Source organism: Nematostella vectensis, chromosome 7 (assembly GCF_932526225.1).
Source record: "Nematostella vectensis chromosome 7, jaNemVect1.1, whole genome shotgun sequence".
In the NCBI taxonomy this organism is placed as follows: domain Eukaryota; kingdom Metazoa; phylum Cnidaria; class Anthozoa; order Actiniaria; family Edwardsiidae; genus Nematostella; species Nematostella vectensis.
The window spans coordinates 6,426,041-6,442,752 of NC_064040.1; the positions used below are offsets into that span (position 1 = coordinate 6,426,041).

General features: G+C 41.0%; 1 protein-coding gene across 1 annotated transcript; it reads left to right on the plus strand.

Annotated features, from left to right (window-relative positions):
• Positions 1-641: 641 nt before the first annotated feature.
• On the plus strand, positions 642-16,392 carry LOC5520838 (pyruvate carboxylase, mitochondrial). The gene is made up of 17 exons (XM_032365761.2): positions 642-811; positions 6,232-6,639; positions 7,012-7,408; positions 7,493-7,796; positions 8,719-8,881; positions 9,012-9,194; positions 9,549-9,773; positions 10,060-10,303; positions 10,499-10,734; positions 11,003-11,164; positions 11,512-11,761; positions 12,402-12,646; positions 12,850-13,029; positions 13,845-13,941; positions 14,310-14,476; positions 14,927-15,055; positions 15,544-16,392. Exons 2-17 carry the CDS (start codon positions 6,283-6,285, stop codon positions 15,799-15,801), a joined length of 3,597 nt encoding a protein of 1,198 aa, XP_032221652.2. The 5' UTR covers positions 642-811; positions 6,232-6,282; the 3' UTR covers positions 15,802-16,392.
• Positions 16,393-16,712: the final 320 nt, after the last annotated feature.

Consider the following 16,712-nt stretch of genomic DNA (forward strand, 5'->3'; position numbering starts at 1 on the left):
AGCGAGTGGGGGCACTGTGAATTTTAGTTGTTTATGTAATATATGAATAAAAGGATAGTATTTGAAAATCCCTGAATAAGGAATGACACACTTTTTTTGGTGAGCGCACCCACTTGTTTACGCCTGGTTTTAATTATCATACACGCGCATTATGCTAGTTTCTTGCGTTTTACCGGTCACAGCAACAAAAGCCTTTAGGAGTTTGCATGTTTTGCATGTCGCGCAGTTTACAAACACCCTGAGTACCCTTCCTTTTTCTCACTTTAGTGATATATACATCAGTAGGGCAATCTTCTTTGAATGAGACACTGAGGAAATATTTTTTGTTAAGGGTGGTTTCAAATGATCACTCAAGATCGTAGGGTGAGTTTCCATACAAAATCGTACGCGATCGTATGCGATAATCAAGTGCGATACTATGGAAACCATTAAAACCTTTAAAGCCATTTTACACCAACTCTTAATTTCAACCGCGGTTCCGAATCAAAAAAGGACAGGCAGCAAGGAAAGAGAAGTTTCAATTGTTAATAATGCAATGATGTTATCTGCTTTTCAAGTAATCTTCCGTTGAAGAGAGCACGATAAAGAAGGCGTTTCTGAGGTTACGTGACTTCTTTGTCAGTCACGCAACCCCCATCTGTTTATCTTTCAGCTTGACACTTCGGCGTGCAGGATAGCATGATTCTATCCTTTTCATTTAAATACTACTACGTAATCATCCTTGAATTGTAAAAAAACATACCTACAAACAAGTCGGTATATTTTAATTCTTCTGCTGGCAACTAGTGACCGGCGAAAGCTTCGAAAGTAGGTAAGAAATTATGCTCTTTCACAGCTAGGCGTAGACTGTTACGTCTATTCTTTCAACGTGACTGTGCAAAAATTACTTCTGTATTACATGAGCAAAGCGCTCTATATTACGACCTCCAAAGTATTTAATTTTGCTGTTATTTTATTGCACATTAACATCCTAGCGTTGGTTGCTTTAGTATTTTGGCAGCATATATTTTTAATGGTTCCTTTTTGATTGCCACGCGTCATGTTTTGTTTGGCTTTTGAAATGCTAGCCTCCGTGTTAGCTACTGAATGTGTATAATAGAATGCTACATCCACGCAATTCTTAAGTCTTTCTGAACTTAAGACACCCCCACTACCGATTGTCGCTAATAAATTCTTTCTTTTGAGTGTTATAGTTTTTCCTTTCTCCCCTTTGATATAACAGATGCATGGAGCTTTTGTTTTCGTGCTGACAAGCCAAATATTCAACTCTCGTGAGCTAAGGTATTACTGGTTTCAATCGCAAAATCCTAAAATTTATATATCAAATTTTCCTCAGGTGTAGCTTGAAAGCATTATCGGAGATATTAGTTTATTGATTTTTATATTATTGATTACGAAGCATGACTTTGGATGATTCATGACTATTTGAATAAACCCTTGTCCCTCCCCCCCACACACCCCCGTTTGTGTCGCCAATGACGACATAAGCCTACTGAGAAACAATACCGTTGTTACTTTCATAAGTAAGCCGGTGCTTAAAATGGGAATATCACTAATCGAGGCATAAATATGCTATAATTCTAGGCATAAATTTATTCAGTATTAAATCGCGTCCTTGAAAGCAGAATAGCACCATAACAGAAATAACATCAGCATAACACACAATACCACCTAGCGCGGAAGGTATAACTCGCTATTCCGGCAAAAGTCGAGAAGCAAAAAATGGCTAGCATGTTATTATTTGGCAATGTTGCCTCAAGGCATGCTCAACCAGCCACGTCGACTCACATTAATTTTAGTGCAGAATTAGATGATTACTCATGCGTGTATCGATGTAAAGGGAGGGGGACGGGCAGATATGGGGCATTTGACATTTTATTCATTTATTTAATCAAATTCCCGACCTCGGGACCGAAAAGGAGTTCAAATGACAGGGAAATTCTTTACCTGGGGATGGGAAAACATTTCAAATCTGATAATTTTTTTTTTAAATCCGATGACTTCAGAGAGAGATATGAAGAAAACGTTGCGTTTTGAGGGACTGGTACCGAGGAATCTTAGTTTCTTTTCAGATACTTTTTCCATTGACCAAAGATGGTCACAGTCACTGTTTTTCTCCTCTGATTACAAGTCATGAAGTTTATAAAGCAACCTTCAAAATGACAAGAATCATGCAGTTTTTTTTTTCAAATAAGGAATATTTTATTTTCCTTATATGGAAGTGACCGCGTTTGGCAAAAACGACAATGTTTGGCTAAATTATCTTGATATATCCGATTCCGAACGATCAAGCTTTTAAAAGCGGACAAGAAAGCTCACAAATCCCAAGAAAATCAACACACGATGTACAGCAACACAGAGTGAATAATTGTCTTTTATTTTTATCAATGATTCCTACAAATAACAGCAATTTCTCACTATCCTGCGAGGCCTGTGCTTGGTAGCCTGCTTGCAGGCGGTACCCGGTGTAATCATCGCGAAAAACTGCGTCCGTTTTTGCGCTCGCCTCCAGGATCCACGCGGCTTAAAATACAAGATGGCGCCCGATCACCGAACGAAGATGGTTTCCGCAATAATAACACCGAGTACCGCCTGCAAGCAGGCTAGTTGAATTCGAGATGCTCCCTTCTCTTCGCACGCCCCACAATCCTCTGCGCGCCTCGCTCATTTCCCTTTCGAGCGATTGGGTACCAGTCTGATACTCCCGCCAAAACCGGTTTCCATCCGCTAATCTAAAGTATACAAAGTTATGCCCTTAATGGCTATGCTTCGACGCTTATTTCATTTTTTCATCTAGGCGATCAATGCGCGAAGTCTGCTAGTGCAACTCGTTTAGGGGAGGCGCTTATTAATATTTTTCCTCAAAGGCGAGATGTTTTTCGTGGAGGGGCCTTACGGTAGTGGTGTTTTACCTAATAGCGCTTATTCCAGGCATAACACAATATTACGTGTACCTTCCGTTTAATCTCCGTTTATTTGTAAAAATTCGAGTTCACTTCGCAAGGAACAGTTAAAGTTTCTTCTTTTTTTTTTAACAACGAAACCGGTTTTCGCCGAAGTCCCGCACCACTTAGCTTTATAGCTATTTGGGTATGCATTTGTATGTGTTATATCAATCAATCAAGTTTATTTCATCAAATAATAGTATAATGATAATAATGCAAAAAAAATAGTGATGATGAGGAGTCTACTAAAAGCAGGTGTACACCCCTTTCGCAGACTAAGTAGCGTCTCTACTAAAATATATATGAATGTTCTTGATTTGACTAAGGAATCCTTATTATTAAATTTACATGTAACTGATTTGATGAAACAAGGTAGAACAAGAGAGCATAAAATAAGAGAGGGACACTTTGGTATTACCCGCGCGCCATGTCGATTCCGAATCCGGCTATTTTTAGTAACCACCACCCCACCACTGCGCGTGAGCATTTTTACTCACCCTACCCCCGCGCTTTGGCATTTACATCTTCTTGTTTGCCGCTATTTTGTGACATGAAACCGAAAAAAAAACACCCTATTTGCACAAATACCATCGATGTCATTCTAGCATCAATGTCATTCTAGCATCAAGGATGCGGGCAGTTGCAGTTTATTAAGGGGATGTAGAACTTCGATTATTGCAAGATTTCCAAAACGAGACTTCATTCAAAATCAAGAGCGGTAAACGTGCTTCAATCACCGTTTTTGCTCTAACTTGCTGCTTCTTCGGAGTTTCTCAACAGTTATTATCTTCCTAAAGGTCAAACGAAATCTGTAAGTTTGACATTAGATATAATATTGATTTTTGTGAACATTCCGGTGAATTGAGAAGGAATCCAAGAAAAATACGTTTCATAAAACTATCTTTGTAACGAGGGAATGCATTTTTGTGATGATCAAAGCCAGCAAGCTGAAGTATCTGAGCTTTTGTAAAAGTGAGAAAATAAAGAGGGAGATATTACTGTATTTCTTTGATGTTGTTATTATTATATGTTATATTATTATGTTGTTATTATACAAGCTGGTGTCGGGATTTGAATCAAACGCAGTACTTATCATAGCCATTTTATCGCTCGTCGGTTTTTTTCTTTCTCATTTGACTTCGCTGCTCAGACAAACAAAACAGTCAAACTATTCAGGGATTTAGCTTTCTGTGAGTATATTTGCAATCTTGGTAACTTAAGTTAGACTTGTTTTCTTCTTCCGAGTTATTTACATGATCTCCTTTCATTCCTATTGAGTTGGCAAAACAACAACACGCAACCCGCGGGGGAGTAGGACAAAATAAAAGGAGCAAATCCTCACGCGCAGTGGTGGGGTGGTGGTTACTAAAAATAGCCGGATTCGGAATCGACATGGCGCGCGGGTAATACCAAAGTGTCCCTCAATTATCTTATGCTCTCTTGGGTAGAACATCTACAAATCAATAGCTGCTTTTTGAGAGAGAATATTGTCCTTAACAATCTTCTTGAACATATTTATTGATCTGCATTGTTTTGCTTGAGAAGTGAGGTTGCTCCAGATTTTTGGACCCATGTACGAAATTGAAAATTGGCCCCGTCTTGTTTTTTTAAGAGTTGTGCGATAGTCGCATGAATTTCTCATGTTATAGCTGTGGATTGCATTATTTCTTTTAAAAAAGTTATCAAAAGTCCCTGGTAATTGATTATTGTCGAATTTATACATGAATAATGCAGTTTCAAGGGTGTTAATGTCATAGACCGTAAGAAGCCTTTCTTGCTTGAATAAGGGCTCAGTGTGACTGAGGTAATGAGAATTTGTTATTATTCTAACACACCTTTTTTTTTTTTTTTTACAAAAGAAATATTCGTTTTAAACTTGTGTCATAATTACTTGCCCAGTTGATGTTTCCATAGCGTATGTACGGATGAACTAATGTAAAATGTAAAGTTTTTAGGCTAAATTTAGGCAAATAAAAGCGAAGTTTATTCATTATTCCAACATTTTTAGTGATTTTAGTTCTGACATGGTTGATATGCGACTTCAAATTTAACGATGAGTCCTAAGAATTTAGTTTCATTTACCATCTGGATTGGTTCGTTGTTTATCTCTATTTTGGTTGTATGTTTCGTTTTTCTTTTGCTGTTTCTGAATATTATATAGTTTTTTTTTTTAGTGTTAAGTGATAATTTATTTGTCTTAAACCATTCTGTTAGTTTAAATAGCTCAAGTTTAAAATTTCATCCATGTCCTCAGCAGATTTCGATTTGAAAATTAAGTTTGTGTCATCAGCAAAAAGAGTAAATGAAAACAGTTCCGTGGCATTAGGGACATCATTAATGCATATTAGAAATAGTAAGGGCCCAAGAATGAAACTTAGGGAACACCACAGGTTTTATCATATTCTTTTAACTTTGTATCTTTATAATTAACGAATTTTTTTCGGTTTGTAAGATAATTTTGGAACCAAAGCAGTGGAATTCCTCTTATACCATTAAATTGCAGTTTTTGAAGAAGGATATTGTGGTTTATGGTGTCAAATGCCTTTGACAAGTCTAAAAAAATGCCTATAGTATTGTAGCCTTTATCAATAGAAGAGGATATCTTTTCTATAAAGTCACAAACTGCCATAACTGTCGAATGTTTGTCTCTAAATCCATACTGGTTATTATTTAGAATGTTATATTTGTTAATAAATGAGATAAGTTGATTGTATATTGCTTTTTCATAATTTTTTGAGAAGCATGGAAGTATAGAAATTGGTCTATAGTTACTGAATAACTCTTTTTCTCCTGATTTTAATAACGGTACGACTTTGGCTATTTTGAGTTTATCTGGCACTATACCGGCCATAATAGATTGGTTGATTAAGGTACTGAGAGGATTTGATATAGTATTGAAATAGCTGCTTTGATAACCCTTATATTAATCTCATCGAATCCACAACTGTTTTTATTTTTTAGAGAAAGTGTTATTTCTTTTATCAGGCGTGGTAAGACGGAAGAGCAAACTATTGCTATAGTAACCCTTTAAGTATGATTTTATATCAATGTTCGTATTTTCGATATTTTTTTAAAGGTTTGGCCCTATATTTGTAAAATAATCAGCAAATTTATCAGCAATATCCTTTGGATTTGAGATTTCTTGGTTGTTATTTTTTAATATATCTGGATAGTTCGATTTTTTGATGTTTTTTTTTTCAATAGGGAATTTAGTATCTTCCATGTGTTTTTAGCCTCCATTTTGATTTTTCAAGACTATCAGACTTATTATAAATCTTTCATATAGATTGTGGTTTCGAATGCAGTGATTTCGATAGCTTTCGCCACACCTCCCAAGATGTTGCGTGTCTGTGGATTACGATTCCAGCGCGTGGCTCATCAACAGTTTTCCCGTACTCTTGGAATCCAGACTACCTGTCGCTACATCCACGCCTCTACAACCCTTGATAAGGACCTACGACATGCGCCGGGGCGATATGAGATCAAAAAGCTAATGGTTGCAAATCGCGGAGAGATCGCAATCCGCGTGTTCCGTGCCGCGACAGAGGCTGGTATAAGGACCGTTGCTATCTACTCGGAACAGGATGCCAACCATATGCACAGGCAGAAAGCTGATGAGGCGTATCTTGTCGGGAAGGGGATGCCGCCGGTTGCTGCTTACTTGAACATTCCTGAGATTATACGGATTGCTAAGGTAGTTAATATTAATATACCCACCTTCTAACCCTCTTTCCCGGTCACTACTCGCGCTGCATTAGAAGAAGATATCGATCCACGACTTGGGAAACCGCGCCGAATCTTATGGGGTCTTTAGGATTGGCACATTGGAATATTACGACATTATAATCGTGGTCGAGCCTAAATGTATTTGTGTTGACACAAATTATCAATTAGATTCGGCACGGCATGAGCGCTACTATGGGTCGAGCTATATTTCACGATTTCTTACACCCTCTAGTCTAACAAGCTTCTGGAACAAAGGTACACGTGAAATGAAACGTACGCACCGGCGTTTTTTGTCTCATACTGTTTATTTAAATATAGCTCTATCGTATTTTCTCACCAGGACAAAGAATGCGATGCTATTCATCCAGGATACGGCTTCTTATCAGAACGAGCAGACTTCGCGCGTGCTTGCACTAAAAGTGGCATTATCTTCATCGGCCCGTCACCACAGGTAGTCCACATGATGGGCGACAAGCTAGAAGCAAGGAAAGTAGCTGTCGAGGCAGGGGTCCCTGTTGTACCAGGCACGGCTGAACCAATCAGAAACGCGGAGGATGCAAGAGCCTTTTGTGAAGAGCATGGTTTGCCTGTGATCACGAAAGCTGCGTATGGTGGAGGCGGGCGTGGTATGAGGGTGATCTGGAACCTAGACGACGTTGAAAAGTACTTCACGCTTGCGAGTAATGAGGCTTATGCGGCCTTCGGAGACGGCTCAATGTTCATTGAGAAGTTTATTGGTAAGTTATTACACTTCCCTGGTTATTATGACGATATTAAAATGCGTATTTCGTATTGCAACGTCCGCGAATATTCCATTCTAGAGAAACCGCGGCATATTGAGGTCCAAGTGATGGGGGATAATTATGGCGATGTAGTGCATCTGTTTGAGCGAGACTGCTCAGTCCAGCGTCGACATCAGAAGGTCATTGAGATCGCTCCAGCTCCTCTACTTGACGAAAACATCAGGCAGACTCTGACTGAGGATGCTGTACGGCTGTGCAAGGCTGTCGGGTATTCTAATGCTGGAACAGTGGAGTTCTTACTGGATCAGGAAGGGAACCATTACTTCATTGAAGTAAATGCTAGGCTGCAGGTTGAGCATACAGTCACAGAGGAGATCACAGGGTAAGCGGCTGATTGGCTTAAAGGTAGACCTAGGCGAAGGTTAAACCCGGGTGTGTAGCTTTAAACAGCTGCACTGCGCCAGTATTGTTAAGAAAACATACGGTATTGTTGGGGGAAATAGAACTATGCAGCATAAAGTTCAAACAGCAGCAACATTTTTAATCCAAGCAATAGCTGCGTCCCAGTTCTTGGTATGGAGAAGGTAGTGGAGGGTAAAGGTTTAATGGATTAACGGCAAGGTGTAAAGTCGTGTACCGGCAGCGCAGACATTGTTGGAAAAACACGCAGCATTGTGGAGGAATCTTACAACACGCAGCAGCAGCAACAGCAACACCATGTAACATTGTGTACGACAAACGTTTTGGGGACCAGCTATGCTAGGATGGTGTAACATTATCCTTACTCTTTGCTGTTTGTTCATTATTGATCTTATTATATATTATTGAGGTGAGGATAAGTTGGCCAGAGATTGATTGTGTAATGCTAGAACTACTTGGCATGATTTTATCTTTAATCTTGTTCCCCTAAGGGTTGATCTGGTGCGCGCGCAGATAGGCGTGGCTGAAGGGAAGACGCTAAACGAGCTGGGACTTGCCCAGGAAACATTATGAATGAATGAAACCCCCGAATATGGTTTATTAGAGAAAGTTGATGTGGGAACCTTGTCAAAATTAGAAGAGAAAAAAACTATTGTCCTTGCTCCATCTGAAAAGGATATATTAGGGAGCACATTTTCCACATAATTTCCTCAAAATCTTAAATTAATATATTCTATACGTATGTATACCAATATGTTTTGTATAAAAAGATCCTATATGGGGAAAGCTTTTTGCCACAGAACAATGGGACCTTGGTTCCTTCTTGTATGAATGATTACTTAATACCTTTGCTCTTTCCTATTTTCTGCCTTACATGTTTTCAGTGTTGACCTGGTACGTGCACAGATAGGCGTGGCTGAAGGGAAAACACTTGGTGAACTTGGACTGGTGCAGGATAACATCAAGATCACAGGTGCTGCCATCCAGGCTCGAGTCACCACCGAGGATCCCGCCAACAACTTCACGCCTGATACGGGCAGAATCGAGGTACGGTGTTAATGTCTCAAGCGCCCCAACTGGTGTATTGTTAGTATTCACTGTCACTGCCAGGATCAGGATGATTAGAATGGTTCTCGGATTTGGCTGATTATGATTCTATGATCCTCCTGTTTCGCAGGTGTTCCGTAGCGGTGAGGGCATGGGCATCCGGTTGGATGGCTCTTCTGCCTTCGCGGGTGCCGTTATCTCGCCTCACTACGATTCACTGCTGACCAAAGTGATCGCACACGCTTCCAGTCATCGGGAAGCCGCTACCAAACTGCACCGTGCACTCACAGAATATCGCATAAGAGGCGTAAAGGTATGCCAACGCTCTCTTTGTATATCAAAGCTCTGTACGCGAGGCGTAAGGGTCGAAATTGATAAATTCTTTTCCTCTATTCGTTTAAGTTGTATACACGCTACACTTATTCGCTCCAAATGGAGATCAACTTACAAACGTTCCTTCTTCCTACAAAGACGAGATTAAGAGTAACATTATAAAAGTTTACATTAATATGAAGTTAAACTGTCGACTATTAATATTGTCATCAATAGTAGTATATAATACAGGGCCTGCAATAGTATATCTTTAGAGCCTCTCATTCACAGAAAAAAGTACTTTGGGTCTGTGGAAGTGTAATTTGTTCATTTTTATCTTAATAACTTCCTTTAGACAAACACATCGTTCCTAATGAACGTCCTGAAGCATGACAGCTTTCTCAATGGGACCGTCAACACCGACTTCATCCTGGAGAACCCTGACTTACTAAAAGTGCGTGTGAGCAAAAACCGCGCACAGAAGCTGTTGCATTACCTCGGATATATACTGGTTAATGGACCGGTCACTCCTCTTGCAACGGGGCTCAAGCCTGCTAAGAAAGAACCCAATGTTCCTCAGGTTAGTGCATAGTAACAGATTTCAGAATTGTACAAGTCAGGAACGGATTGCAGGATCCTACATACGTTTAGGTACCGAGGGATACAGTATCGAACGTGGTTATCAAAGATATCAATCTAATCTAATATTGGCAAGAATATTCTATTGTATTGCTTCTCGGCCGTTTCCGCGCATCAAGTATAATAAATGTCGCCATCTACTTAAAAAAAGGGTGGAATGATTTTTTACGAAAATTCTTTTTGTTTCGCAACTCTAATCGTATTCTAAAACGACTTGTCATCACCAGCCGCCCAAGCAATCCCAGACTTACCTTCAACCTCAAGGGCTACGTAACATATTCTTGCGCGAGGGTCCGGACGGGTTCGCTAGATATGTCCGGAAAATGGACCGTCTGCAGTTAACGGACACAACATTCCGTGACGCACATCAGTCTCTTCTTGCTACTCGTGTTCGAACACACGACATGGTGAAGATCGCACCGTTCGTCTCGCACTACTTCGCTAACGCTTACAGCCTGGAATGCTGGGGAGGTAAGTAGGAACGGAACCCAGCGCATCGTCCATGTAAACCCTTTTCCAGACGAAGAAGTAATTAAAAACACCGAATTCGAGGCACTGGTAGACATCCATTTGCTAGAAACCTCTTTAAATAAAGTCGATAATTGGAATTGCAATGCATTGTATTGTAACCTACACTAATAGCACTTAAAAATATTTCCGTCGTAGGTGCGACGTTTGACGTAGCGTTACGCTTCCTGAACGAGTGTCCCTGGGACAGACTAGCAGAGCTCCGAGAGCAGATTCCCAACATTCCGTTCCAGATGCTCCTCCGCGGCGCAAATGCTGTCGGGTACACCAGCTACCCTGACAACGTGGTCCATCAGTTCTGCAAGAAGGCAAAGGATCATGGGATGGATATCTTCCGGGTGTTTGACTCGTTGAACTATGTACCGAATCTTCAGGTACTACTGCAAATATAAATTAAACATATTCAGTTATAAAGAGACGGACCATTAGAAAAGAGAAAAGCCTGGGAGAAAATGCATGCTGCCCAAACCAGACATAAAAAATGCAAACACGATTTAAAAAAATTCATGCACGCCTCACTTTTCTAATGGTCCGTCCCTAAAAAGTTTAAAACAAATCCAAAATATTTTTCATATACGTGACTTATCAGTCTATTATTGCAATGTGATTAAATACGCTTTTTCATCATTCATTTTCTTTTAGCTTGGGATCGACGCCGCAGGCCAGGCCGGTGCTATCGTCGAGGCTGCCATCTCGTATACTGGTGACGTCACAGACCCCTCCCGCACAAAGTACAACATCGATTATTACATGGACCTTGCGACGAAACTTGCCAGGTCTGGTGCGCACGTTCTTTGTATTAAGGTAAACAAGATGAATCGCAAGTGAAGATATGTATTCCGTTTTATTGAGAAATTATTAAATAGCTTTTAGACTACTACCAAGAGTCCAGAAATGGCATGGATATTTATCTGCCATTAAAAAAGTAAGATATTGTATCTATAACCATCTAATAGATTAAAGCAATGCTTCCATATGAGATGGCTTTCGGACATCCTCGGAAACCCAGGGCGTCGAGGTCACTGACGCGAAAACGAGGCGGAACAAGGCCTGCGGAGGGGGAGGGGGTCGCGCCTCGTTACGCTGAACACGACGCCATGGGTCACGAGGATGGCTTGCGGGTCGCAATCTTAGCTTTGTTATATCTTTAGGACATGGCCGGTCTGCTCAAGCCCAAAGCTGCCCATCTTCTGGTTGGCTCCATCCGTGCCCAGTTCCCTAAACTTCCGATCCACGTGCATACCCATGATACCGCGGGGGCAGGAGTGGCGTCCATGTTGGCCGCGGCGGAGGCTGGTGCCGATGTTGTGGATGTCGCCGTTGACTCAATGTCTGGTATGACGTCACAGCCTAGTATGGGAGCTGTTGTTGCCGCTCTGGAGGGCACGGAACTCGACACAGGTGAGGAATCTACTAAAACTATTGCTTTCTTGAGATATGTTTTCTGAACCACTGGGATGGATCTATACTTGATGTTCGTCTACTTAGCTTTCTATTACATCCATGTATCCGAGAGATGCAGTTAACTCAGTAGAACGGGCTTCGCTTCTCAAACCAGAATACCACGTAAAGATTATCTGTAATTCTGATATTTGGAATTTTGTTCTTTTATATTTTTTTTGAAGCTGATTTTTCTAGCCTTGGTAAATTTGCGTAATCTGATAGCTATGCCCATGACACAGTAACATTTTTGTAGTCAATGCAGATCTATACTAATGACTTTGTCGTCTCGTATGTTAAGTGTAGATGATGTTTGTTGCTGTTACAACCTCTGTCATATGGCTTTAAATTGTAAAAGGCAGTTTTTACTTTGAATATTAGAGTTTAATTTAAGACTTGTACCTATCTCACAGTGTATTACGGTAAATCCATTTGAACAGGTGGGTGCGTAGGTTTGACCATCTTGTTTGTACAAAAACTGACAGGGATTTGAGTCTTTGTCATCTCACAGAAGACAACAGGCTATGACCACAAGCTTTATTACTTAAAAAGTAATAAAGAAAAGATCGAGTATTGTAAATCATCTATTATTCCTTTTTAGGTATTGCTCTGCAATCCGTACACGACTACAGTGCCTACTGGGAGCAAGCTCGACTTTTATACGCGCCATTCGAAAGCACAGTGACAATGAAGAGCGGTAACTCCGACGTGTACGAAAACGAGATTCCGGGCGGACAGTACACCAACCTACACTTCCAGGCATATAGTCTCGGCCTGTCGGACCAGTTTCCAGAAATCAAAAAGAAATATGCTATTGCAAACAAACTTCTTGGTGACGTCGTAAAGGTGCGTGTTGATTAAAAATAAAAGAAAATGGCATACAACCATCGCCCTAGTAATAGCTTCTACAGTGGTATCTCGTGTCTCTTGTAAATCTTTGCCATTATGAAATTATCACACATAGTTATTCTATAAACCTTATTTTGAACCCTGTACTCTTGAAGATTTTACGAATATACATAGCTCAATCGCATAGTATCTTCTTATAGGTAACGCCCACGTCTAAGGTGGTGGGTGACTTGGCGCAGTTTATGGTGCAGAACAATCTGGACGAGAGAGACGTGCTGGAGAAAGCTGATGAGCTGAACTTCCCTTCCTCCGTGGTCGAGTTTATGCAAGGCTACTTGGGAGAGCCCCACGGGGGATTCCCTGAACCACTTAGATCAAAGGTACAATACGTCCGAAAGAACTATATTCATTCCTTCTGTTATACTTTCCCTTGACCTGTGTTGGGTAAGTTGGACTCCCCGTCTTGAGAGGTCGAATTTATGGGAGGCTATTTGAAAGAGCCCCATAGGGGATTCCCTGAGCCACTTAGATCAAAGGTACTGTACGTCCCAAAGAACTACTCATATTTTCTGTTACCATTACTTGACCTGAGTTGGGTAAGGTGGATTCCCCCTCTTCAGTAGTCGAGCATGCAAGGCTACCAGGTAGAGGCCCACGGGGAATTCCCTGAACCACTTAGATCAAAGGTACTGTACGTCCTAAAGAACTACTCATATTTTCTGTTACTATTACTTGACCTGAGTTGGGTAAGTTGGACCCCCCCTCTTCAGTAGTCGAGTATGCAAGGCTACCTGAGAGAGTCCCACGGGGGATTCCCTGAACCACTTAAACTCCTTGACACGCGAGCTGATGATGGTGTCGACTTTCGCCATAGAACCATTAATCGATCATCAAAACTTTCCATTCTCTAGCCCAGGCTTACTAGTGTTTTTGTTTTTGGCTCAAAATTTTTCCTCCCCTTAAAATTAGGAAACCTATTTATTTATTATTATTGAAACGAGTAATCAAAATGCCAGAAAAGCTGTTTCCTAGCGTTGCCAATAACATATTTAGACTACATTTACTGCTGTTGAGCCGTGAACGCTTTCCCACAAATGACAAATTCAACAATGTTTATTACTCGGTAGTAGTTCGTTTAAGCTTGACCGACTTCCCTCTCCCCCGGCCATAAATAATGAACTCTCCCTTAATTCAGATTATCAAGGATAAGCCGACCATCAAAGGAAGACCAGGAGAAACGCTTCCTCCGTTCGATTTCGACGCTCTTGAAGCCAAGCTGAAGGAGGACTTTGGTAAGACCAACAAAAATGAGAAGAACTCGGTAAACGCATTTGGTGTAATAACCGTCTTTTATGGAGTCACCACGTGGAGGTTGATTAACTGGCGTAGTTTAACGCCGCATTGTCACCAGTTTACTTCCGGAGGTTCTCAACCGTTAAAATACAAAAGAATCTATTAAAATCCGAGATATTAAACAGGCCATCCGCTCTAAATTATCAATCACATCCTCAAAGAAACTTCCAATAAACACAATGCTTTAAATATTTTGAAATATTTTTCGCTTTTCCGTTAAAAATCATCGGAGATTGTTACGTAATCGACCGGAAGTTAACTGGTGACGATTGGTACGGATTGAAAAAGTGATGTGCTTATTTTCCAGGCGATGATAACATCCGTGACGTGGACGTGTTGAGCGCTGCTCTCTACCCCAAGGTGTTCCATGACTACATGGTGTTCAAGAAAGAATTCGGGCCCGTCGAGGGGCTACCAACGAGGCTCTACTTCTCCGGCCCCGAGATCGGAGAGGAATTCCAAGTCCAACTCCAGGTAAAGAATAGAGTGACGGGCTTATGACGCTCACCTTTCCTCTATCAAATGCAACGCCTGTATCGCCTAGGCGTTTTCTAAAATGTAAAACAAGGAACCAAAAACGGGCTGTACCCAGGGGGTGTACACCCTCAACAGCCGAAGGTCCACTTTCTGTTCGCAATAGACGTGCTATTTGTAAACAAAACTATAAAGCATAAGCTAGATCACTCTGGTACGTAGCCAAATCTGACAATAAACGTCCCGTGGAGATGCTGCAAAGACATAAAAAATCCCTTTTTGTTCTTTCGGGGATGGTCAGATTTTTATCAGAGAACTTATTTCCCCCCCCCCCCCCCCCCCCTCCCGGAAAAATAAGATCCACTTTCTCGGTTTTCGCACCCCCCAAGAATAATCCATTGTGTACCTTGGCGTTCCTGTAACCTCTAATTGTACTGTTTGTCTTTGCAGCCTGGCAGGATGCTTAACCTGAAAGTCCTTGCGATCGGGGACTTGCTACCTAACGGGACTAGAGAGGTCTTCTGCGAAATGAACGGTGCTCTTAGGTCTGTCATGGTAGAAGACAAATCTGCTACTAAGGTGAGTGGCCAAAGTCGTAAATAGTTTGTTTAGGAACTGACCATTTGATATTTGACGGGGAAGGAGGCTGATTCCCTCCTAAATAATCGAGCTAAGGCCCTTTAAAAAATCGAGCACGCAAAGACTTGCAAAGAAAAAAAATCGCCAATATCCTTCGGGAAAAAAATATATTAGCAAAACTGTCCGGGAAAAAAATCGAGCCAAAAAACTACGAGCGGCTCCCCCCCGTTAAATATCTAGTGGCCCGTCCCTATTTCAAATATTGTGAAACAAATTGCCATGACAACGATGTATTTTGCTTATTGCGTTGAGTTGAGGCTTGATTCAGCTACGTTTTTCATAGCCAACTTACACAAGAGCATTGCGCCTTGCTCTATCCTTGAACGGTTATAGTATTTTTAGGATGATGCATGGCATATCCATGAAAATACGTTATATACAACTTTCTTATTTTGTATTATTAACCAATTGATTCAATACATCCTTAGACTTTAGTCCTTCATCCCAAGGCCGACAAGGCCGTGAAGGGGTCTGTTGGCGCCCCGATGCCAGGCAAAGTCGTGGCTGTGCGCGTCAAAGAGAACGAAGTCGTCAAGAAAGGAACGTCTCTCGTCGTCCTTAGCGCGATGAAGATGGAGACAAATGTAAGCGCTCCCATCGACGGTCGTGTCAAGAAAATTTCGGTTTCGCAGAACATGAGCCTGAACGCTGGTGACTTGTTAGTGGAGTTAGAACCTTTAGAGTAAACGAGTAAATGCCAAACCACATTAGAGAATACAGTGAAAGAACTTTCGTTTGACCTGCTGCTTACTGGTGTGTTCTTGTTTTGTTTTTGATTTTGGGTGCGTCCAGTCACGGCCGCAATCTTTTTGTTTTACCGCCCCCCCCCCCCCCCCCCAGGATAGAATATCTACGCCAAAATCACACACGCTTGCGATCAGGATCTCTTTCGTTAAGACAGAATACCATAAAAAATAGCAATAACCCCTCGTTTCCGAGATCTTCTTTTTGATATTTAAAAGAGGTTCTTTTGGTCGCCTGTGACTTGTTGTTTGAGTTTTAAGTTATATAGCCACTGATGTCTACGGTGGAATAAAAGAGGAATATTAGAAGAACAGTAAAAAGATGCAGATCGATTGGGGGAATAAGAACTGTACACTCCCTAAGTGATAGCCGGCTAGCACGACAGTATAAACAGTCAGGCACTTTTAACTCTTTTCAGTTCTCTCTTTTTCCGTGAACTGTATGATTCATCAACTTATACAAAATACTTAGTTAAGAAATAATTAAAGTTGAAGAAAGTTTATAAGTACGTATATATAAAAACTCATTTTGTAGTTTGTTTCATTAACTTGCTTATTGTTAAAAGTAACAGTGAACTTGCAGGTATATCAAATAAGGAATTGATTAGCATCCATATCTGGAAGTAACCGGCAATTCTTTGCTACATTTTGTGTGCCCCGGTTCTCGTTAGTAGCCCGCTGTGTTTACTGCGCTTCCAACTGTGCAATTACTTGAGCTCCAGTATATATATGCATCAACAAGTCGCTTCTCAGGTTATGTTTTTGTGTAAAAAAATGCTCCCTCAGCACCCTCGCACGCTGACGCGCACGATATTATCTCAAGGGCAATAAAAACATCTATTACACTTTTGATA